Here is a 9,207-nt window from a genome sequence, read left to right on the forward strand (position 1 = left end):
ACGAGTATTTATCATGAATTTTCTTCAAGGTAATGAGTCTGAACTGCTGTGTTGGTTAAGAACGAAAACGAATGTGCAGAAAAAAAACCATATCCGCTGTTTTACATCGTGACCAACAAAAGGCATCTGAGGTAATAGCTACTAATCGGATTATACAGACCAATTCACTGACTACAAACAATGCTCCATACATAGGAATGAAGTTAAGGTTCCAAGTAAGCTGAATTCATTCTTTACCGACCATGCACAACAATCTCCTTTGACTTTTATAATAAGCATCATTGGAAACGCGACACAGCCTTTGCAGCTTCACCAACTTACATATGTTTCTTAAAAATCTTACATATCGTGCATCAACAGTAAGCATTGGACCAAAAGTATGACAATGTATAATGGAAGCAAGTGTTTCATTCACATATATGCACAATCATGCAATTCATTGCCCGTCTTTTAAAAATTTTCACATCGGACCAACATATTTGTTTTATGTTTTTATTTTTTGTTTCTTTTGTTTTCCCATTCGTGTCTATACTAACTGTTATATATTATGGTAGGTATTTACAAGATGTGCTGGATATCATTAGACACAAACGAAAGATTGTGTGAACTTTCGAATAGATCGGTTCCCCATGAATACATGATTATAGTCGATCTTGTAAGAAAACAGGTATGCGGTTGAGAAAAATATTTATTCAAATAAAAAAAAATGTATGTGGTACTACTAAAGTATATATATATTTTCTATGATTGGCATACTTTGAACTAGTTAGTGTTTCATTCTTACTGGTGTAGTCTTAGCGTTCGACATTTGAGTCTCTTGACAATAAAGTTATTGCCACTGAACATTTCAAGTTTTAGATTATAGAATCCATTGTACTTTCGCTTTGGCTACCTTTGTTTTCCATTCCTACCCTAACCATAGGCCAATTTAAAAAAACGGGCTTGTTTGAATTCTGGTTTTTATGTACGTGGCTGTAAAAAGCTATAGAAAAACATCAAACAAACTTTAAGGGGATCGAAGCTCACTGGAGGGCTGCGTATACACGAAGGGCAACATTAATCGTTGTATCAACACAACTCCACCTACCTTTCTGCAACAAAAGATTAGCAAGTAATCTTGGATCTTTAAAAGCTACTAACTTTTCCTTTGAACATGACTCAATAAATGTTCTTTTAATTGGCTTTAAAAACAATAAAGGAAAAATGTAAGATTAAATGCTTTATGTATGATATAGCACTAATTCATTATAAGTCTTTGTCTGTGGGCCCTTGGCTAGTTTTGTCTTGATTGCGGACTTCGGTCTTCATGGGTATCTGAAAATGAAAATCACATTTCGTTTACATTTCTGCAGTGATATTGACCCCGTTATAGATACTGTTCAAATATTGTAGGTGCTCGTCGATCAAATATTTTGCATGCACTTTATCTGTATGATTAGATTTATATTGGTGTCATTCGTGTTTGTATTTAATGTTAAATACCAGTTACAGTGGAATCTGTTGGGGTAACCACTTTACCGTCATACTATGTAAGAATAGAGAATGACCAAAATAATCTTTATTTAAAGCGTAATGCAGTTAGCGTGAATTAGAATATTCCATAATTATAAAAGAAATTCCAACACTGATGTTAAGTCATGCAGTATCATAAAGTACTTCGTCAGTTTTCATTGTTCATTTTTCACTTCAGCAGTGAAAAGTTCGAATCTTTAAAAACGACTGTCTGTGCAAGTATACAGGGGTAAACATTTTAACAACAGGCTATAGTCTTCGTTTATGTATACGTTTTGGTTTATATTGAATAGTACAACTTAAAAATAATTTACTTACCTCACAAGTCATGATTGTAACGTGTCTGTAATATCTGTTTAATCTGCTTTGCTTTGTATGTCAAAACTTTTGGACATGAATATCATTGAACCACATCCTTAGAACTTGAGGGTCTGAATATTGTGGTTCATGTTAATAAGATCACCAAGGAGCCTGTTTGAGCTTGTTTTCCGTTTCCAGTTCTGGTTGCTATAAATGTTCGTTTCCTTTGGTACAAAACCGGTCCACGAGTTTCGCTTGACATTCGGTTTTTCATTATTTAATTCTCTTGTCACATTTTCATTCGAATGGTTTGAACGATTCCTACCAAGTGCACAGGGATTCCAAATATTTTTAGAAAGGCAGACCTCCTTTTTTCTCAACAATTGTACACATGCAGTTCCATAATCGCGTTTATCACATTTTGAAAACGATGGTGTGTCGTATTCAATGTTTTCACTAGTTGTGTTTACGCTTGTTTCACAGTCGTCAAAACCGCTACTACATTCCGATCCGTCATCGTTATCATGTGCATCACGCGACCTTAAAAACTCGGCCGAGTCTAGTGATGAAGTTGAAGTTTTCTTCAAAGTCTCTGTATGTTTGTCCTTTCCCGTTTCCGTTTCTTTAATCATTTTCAATATTTGGTGTTTTAATGCTAGATTATTTTGCATTTTATTGATGAGTTCCTTATACTCACTACTGACGTCACTCTCAGTGCTCATATCGTATTCACACCCTGTATCACTACCACTTATCCTTTCTGAGTCAGTTCTGTTACTTATACTGTTACACGTGTATCCGGAATCCGAATCGCGATAAGCAGGATGGACAAGTGTATCGAGTTGGTGTTCCGACAGTTCCTCTGGTGACATATCCCAAGGTTCGTTATAAACTCGCTTTTTTGAACTAAGATTTGAATTGTCACTACTGCTCTTTGACTCTTCTAAATGTTCTACGTTCTTATCAGACGATCTCCTGGATGGAAGGATGGGAACGACTAGGTACGGTCCCTCTACGTTTTTCCCAATGTTTGTTTCCTCTGGTAGCAATGTAAACTGTCTAGAGAATGAAATTTCTGGTACTTCGCTGATTTCGTCGTAAATGTGCAATGAAGAATCAAGAGATTCGCAGCCTTTATTTTTGCGGAATCCATATTGCATCGTCTGGTCATGAAAACCATACTTGTCATCTGAATTATTTCTTTTTCGTCTATTCTTAGACCCTTTCAGCCACCGAAACATCTGAAATAAATATTAGAAAAGCTTAAAAAAATTTGCATACATCTGTCGTCTATTCTCTGACCAGACCTCAAATACCGTTGTTGCACATATTGTCAAACGAAATGACACGACACACGCAACTGTGAAAGCACTTTATACATGACACGATAACCTGCAGACGATTTAATTCTTTTCCCTGTCTTACAAACAAATTTGAAGAAATTTAAAGACTCATACAAGTTTAATGTTAGGGGAAAACAGAGAATAAAAAGGTCAATGCTTTGAATAAATGCAGAAATTTTCTGGAAACAAACATTTACAGCTATGACTTTAACACTTACTTTTGCCATCGCTGTGTTTATTTGTTTTTGTTGTTTTTCTGCGAATAGAATGATCGTTTCCAAACTCAAAATGGAAATGTAATTTGTCGCCTGCTAAGTCTAGTCGCCCCTTGGACTGGATTTTCTCGCGATTAGAATTAGTTCACAGTTTTGCGCTAACTTTCATTTTATATAATCCCTGTTTTCACAAACGTTTTAATTTTTTGATCTCAATTAATTAGCTTACTTTCTCAATTATACGTAATTCACATGACTCACAACGAATTTAGCAAGTCTATACAGTGATTGTCCAATTAATGTTTAAAACTCTCCTTTCGCCTTTTGCTTACACACCAGAGATTATCCTTTGTGAAATAAAGTGTCCTTTATTAGTGATTGACAGGCTTATTTCTCGCATGCACTTCAAAAACTGACTTGTTTTACTCCACAATACAAAGAGAAAACAAGAATCTCTGTACGTGAATTGGAAAATTGAAATTTTACAATGTCGTGTCAATTTTTACGACTAAAGTTTCTATTCACTCTATATAGCTTTTACAAGGTAGAAAAAATGGTAGTGTAGACTTTATTACATGGCCATTTTATGGGAGATAATAAAATGTGAATTTATGGCTCATCCCGGCGGATACATGATATGATATTTCATACTGCAAAAATTGTTTCATTATATTAAAATGCCCTGAGATTGCAATAAAATAAAATTTTGAAATGGCGATATTGAAAAAGAATATCGGTAGAAAGGAAATTTTAGAACCGGAATCATTGTTGAAAAAAAAACGTTATTATCTGAACAAAAGGCCAAAAGTGTCTGGAAAAAATCGAAATGTTTCATTTCCAAAATGAGCACTGATATGGAATATCATAGAATCTAATACTTGTTTTAGTACGATTTTAGGTTTAGTACAATAATTGTAGAACAGATATCAACAAAGTTAACACTAGTGCATGGGTATTGACATAGTAACGGACGTTTAGATTAAATTGATCCCCCAATCCCATTTGACAGCAAATCCACATTAGATTGCATTTGACAATTTCGTAAGAAATATTTTTTTTTCAACCTTAGATAAAGAACTATATTTAAGTATGCAACCCAAGAGAAAAAACCCAAACTTTCGTGATAAACATATCGTTCGATGTCTCTACACAGTACATCGAATTATGCTTTTGTATTGTGTGGGAATTTGTCTTTTAAAGAGAACCCATCCTCCAGAGGGTCTATCACAGGGATTTTAACACTGTTGTATCCTTTACTGATCAGAAATCAATTAAACCACTGTCAGGATTTTATTACTAAGATGACACCAGGGTGTGAAAGTTAATTTTAGGCCTCGGTAAATATATGTTGAACAGATATTTAATCCTAAACATATATTATGGACAGATAAATAATCCTTATGAAACTTCACAGTTGAAGTAAATAAATGTTGAAAACTTTTTAATTTGACCAGTGTAATATGTTGGTGATATTTCCACCTGTTTACTAAAGAGCTCATGGTTTCCCAAGGCAGTAGTCGTGTCACATTGGTGGGTAATTTGAATCTTGAAACTGTCAGCTGACATTGTACTTGTAATTAAGTCTAATGTTCGAACACCATTTATGATAGTATTGAGATTGTGCAATCATAGAGAAAGCAGTGTAAACATGTAGGTTATGAATATATAAAATATCATTTTCCAAAGCATCAAATCGCGTCATTCTAGATTTTATTTAGAAGAATTAATCCATTGGATATCATTGTAGCCCCTTTTACCATGCACTTTTTTTCAAATAGTGCAAAATCAGCAGAGAGACCATAAAGATATTATCACCAGGAATGGTAATTGACTGCTGATTTCGATCAAAAATGTACATTTGAATCCATCTGCACAATACGAAATAGGTCATTAAATTTTTGTAAAAGCCTGTAAATGACACTGCCAACCGAGAAAAGAGGCGTAATGTAATTCAGCTGTGCATGCACAATATGTTTAATATCCATATTGGGTTTAACAACTACACTGTATTATAAAAATAAGAGACAAGTGCATACAAAGTGCAGTAGATCGCTATCTTGAACACTTTTTATCTAAATTTTAACTGCGATAAAAGTCAACATGCAACATATCCCGCATGTCGTAAAATACTAGACTACATCAACTTAATATGTGTCCAGGTAAACTTGACTTACGAACCAACCTTATACTGTGTACATCAATCGTTTAACAATTGCTTAGTGCTTAAACCGAACAATTATATTGCTTTACAGATGAAAGAATATAAGTTAATTATCTGGAGAAAACTTTACAGAAGGACGTTAGTCAACCTTGGATATGTACAAACAGACCGATTGACTTCCATACAGAAGAGTTTTTTTTCTGGTCATGAATATGATACATATTGACTAACCATAAAAGTACAAGAATTGGCAAAATTTGGAGACTACCCGACTTCATATGTTAAATACCTTATCCCAATAAAACTATTATCTCAAATTTCAAAAACAGATAGCAAGTCAAAGTCTTTTTTCTCTATTATAAAAAAGACCCATCAATATTATGTTTTTAGAGACCTGATTTAAAACTTCTTTTATATTAAAAGTTTAAATGTGAAACGTAGACTAGACATATTTATCTAACCAGCCAGCCTTCATTTCTAGTCCTCGTTAATATTCTATATTAATAATAAGTTTATAAAAGTTGGGGTTGTAGGTTACAATCCTTCATGGTAATGTTTTACTTTGATCATTCAAACGACTGCAATTCTTAGGGTTTTACACAGAACACTGTAATCTTTACATTTTCATCAAATAATGTTAATTCTCAATGAAGGACAAAGACGCTTTATCATAATTATCAATGAACGAGTCCTTTATAACGCGAACTTGAACCAGGGAATAAATGACTAAAATCCACTAACTTAACGACAGGAAATGTGTAAATAATTTACTTAAAACAACCAATTAAACCCCAACCTGTGTAAAGTAGTCTCATCAATTAGCGAACAGTTTTCACCATTCACAAAATTGAATGACGGTAAGAACATTGTCACAACGTAATGTTAGACCATCAACAGATATATCTATGGTCATTGCATTATCGGTAAGGGCGATAACATCATAATTGATACAGATGGCGCCTCGGGTACAGGAAATACTTCTGTCGTGCATGTCACTCACTTCCTATCAAACTTGACAATCTTCTGATTTATTTAGAGCTTAAAAGACAGACTTTTCTGAACAATTAAACCTAGAATAATTTTATATCAGTTGTTGATAGCTTTTTGTTCAGCTTTAAGACGAAATTTATTTTTATGAGTTTTATAGCCGTGCTTAAAGGGAAGCTAGCACGTGGAAGAGTTCAACCCACTATATTGGTTCCGTTGGCTAAATTGTCAAAGTTTGAATCGTAACTTTTGATATCTAGACGAAGGGAACAAATATTTTTTTTTAAGTAATTATCTAAGAAAATTAAAGAAATTTATTTTAACGTCCGTACTTTTACGTACAGCTCGCATATTCACTAGGTCTCAGACACAACAATCTTCTCATAATGAATTTTGACAACCAAATTATGCGGTAGCTGTGATAAAATGTCACTAGGCAGGCCGGCTGGTATAATTTCAGTTACCTACACTAATCCTAGTGCATATTGATAGTTAGGGCAATCCCCCGTGTTCGTCTCGCACGTTTCAAGAAGCCGAGTTTTCTTTTTATCACTGCTTGCTTTGAAAAGGGTAGTATGGAGAACTGCTTTCTAGAAATTAAGTTGAACAGGGCAAAATTAACTTTCTTTGGCCGTCAAAGTTAATAATCAAGACACGACAGTTCCAGTAGCCATCATTTGACCTAAGAGCTCTTCACACTTGAAGGCGGAGACAGTTCACAGGAGAATTCCTTTGAAGGCGAGGGGACGCAAAGATATCGTGTATCAATAGAGATACTTGGAAGTTTTAAACTGTCAATTACATTGCTATTTATAAGTCATAAAGATAAAGTTTTCACCCGGGATACCAGCAAACATTTGCCCACCTGTTTTGTTTTCTTAAGTGGTCAGAGACGGGTTTCTCAAACAAGTCCATCTGTTACAAACTGCTGAGAAAACTGACCATAAAAGATCATACTAACGGCGCATTGATATTAAAGTCCAAATTTAATTTGAACAGTCTCCCGATCGCCGGCTTTAATGAGATCACAAGAAAAGTGTACTAACATTTACTTGATAAAACAATGCACAAAGTGCATGTCAGTGGATTTTTCAGACTGTTTACTGTGCGGATATCTAACCGACAAAAATGCACGGTCATCTGAAGCAGTTTTTTCTTTCTTTTTTTTTTTTTTTTTTTGAAGAATAATCTTCTACACTTACTCGAAACTTCACCCATACCCTATCCAGAAATAATACAATTTCCATATTTTAACCATACTAGCACGTTCACATTGCTTTATCTGTCATTTAATAACATTGTTAAAAATATATAAAGAGAAAAAATACTTCCAGCTTTAACTAGAAGAGTCTTCACTTGAATATAATTCAAAAACTAGAAGATAGAAACAAGAAGCATTGAAAAAAAATTCTGTTAAAATATTCTGATGAAAGTACCAAAAAACTTACCGTTGCTGAGTGTAATGTTTCTCTTTACACAGTACACAGAAATTATTTGTTTGCTTTCTATCTCCCACTGTCTTTCATTAATTGATAGATGATCACCTTTACAGGTGAAAATTTACACATTTGACGAAGGCGGAGCCTTAGTATATCATTCAGCCAATCAGAATCCGTTTAATAAATAATAACGATTTAAATGACAGGTAAAATAGGCTTGCCTTTTTTATCAAAATAAAATGTAAGCTAAAAGCGTGAAATAAGAACTTAAAATTACCATTAAAATGTCACAATGATAATTTTTAAATAAAATTTTAAATTCTTTTAAAAGGAATACTGACAGAACTAGGTACACAATTAACATCTTGTTCGTTTATTTTGGCAGATCTGTAGTACTTAGTGCATATTCTGTATAGCTACCAGACGTGTTTGTCATAAATACATGCAGTGATAAAACGTTGATATATCCAAACAGAACGAAGAATTCGAGTTATAGCAATCATGGATTATAGTAGACCATTAATCGTTATAATTAAAACATGCAGTAGGAATTTCTCAACACAATCTGTTTGTAACCTAGCTGTTACTAGTAATTTAGATTTCCTACTCGAAATTTTACATTTGACAGAAATAAAGCCTAGCCATTGCGGACCTATACTATTTTCTTTTACCGGAGAGCAAATGGCTTTATGGACAAACATTTCGTTTTGAAACAAACATCAAATTTTAAAGCATCCTCGTGCAGATTTAGAATAACAGATACATGGATATGAAGTGTTCTGGAAACTATGAAACATTGAAAAATCTTAAATATTCCCCAATATTTTCCTACCTGACTTCACGTCTGATAATATTGTCAGTCCATCACCTGTTACCAGTGTCGTATAAAGGTATTACTGATATATGAGAAGGAAAGGAATACCGCACAATATATGATCTTCGTGAGAGAAACAACTATTCCTTCGTCTCTCTCTGGCCTCCAAAGGAAATATTACCCAATAATCTCACTTAAAGAAGAAAATTTCAAATGGCATTTCCATTAATTAACTTTAAATATCGTTATAAAAATCTGCATTTTACAATATTTAGCCCAGTAAACAGAGAAAGGGAAGTTGCATTTCCCTTCATTTAAAACCCCTTTAGATTGTATAAGAGGATTTTATCTCTGTGATCAGATAAATATAGGTATTCATGGCCCACCAAATTGTAATTAAAACTTCTTTAGATAAAATGGAATGTTAGTACATATC

At 33.7% G+C, this 9,207-nt stretch overlaps 1 protein-coding gene across 2 annotated transcripts; it reads right to left on the bottom strand.

Moving 5' to 3' along the window:
* Nucleotides 1-1,204: 1,204 nt before the first annotated feature.
* On the bottom strand, nt 1,205-8,944 carry LOC148615742 (uncharacterized). 2 transcript variants are annotated; one of them, XM_088582281.1, is made up of 3 exons: nt 8,790-8,944; nt 1,831-3,053; nt 1,205-1,314 (listed from the first exon to the last, which is right to left on the bottom strand). In XM_088582281.1, the coding sequence occupies exon 2, from the start codon at nt 3,051-3,053 to the stop codon at nt 1,929-1,931; it is 1,125 nt and encodes a 374-aa protein (XP_088438407.1). In that variant the 5' UTR covers nt 8,790-8,944; the 3' UTR covers nt 1,205-1,314; nt 1,831-1,928. The 2 variants fall into 2 exon arrangements, with proteins under 2 accessions (XP_088438407.1, XP_088438406.1); XM_088582280.1 differs by lacking the exon at nt 8,790-8,944 and adding an exon at nt 7,967-8,101.
* Between the last annotated feature and the right edge of the window lie 263 nt (nt 8,945-9,207).

The sequence above is a fragment of the Perna viridis genome, chromosome 5, assembly GCF_037379345.1.
Source record: "Perna viridis isolate PV_CMFRI_1.1 ecotype Kerala chromosome 5, ASM3737934v1, whole genome shotgun sequence".
Lineage (NCBI taxonomy): Eukaryota > Metazoa > Mollusca > Bivalvia > Mytilida > Mytilidae > Perna > Perna viridis.

Excerpts from the sequence above, each read along its gene's own strand:
- LOC148615742 (XM_088582281.1), bottom strand. The coding sequence starts at position 3,053 with ATGTTTCGGTGGCTGAAAGGGTCTAAGAATAGACGAAAAAGAAATAAT.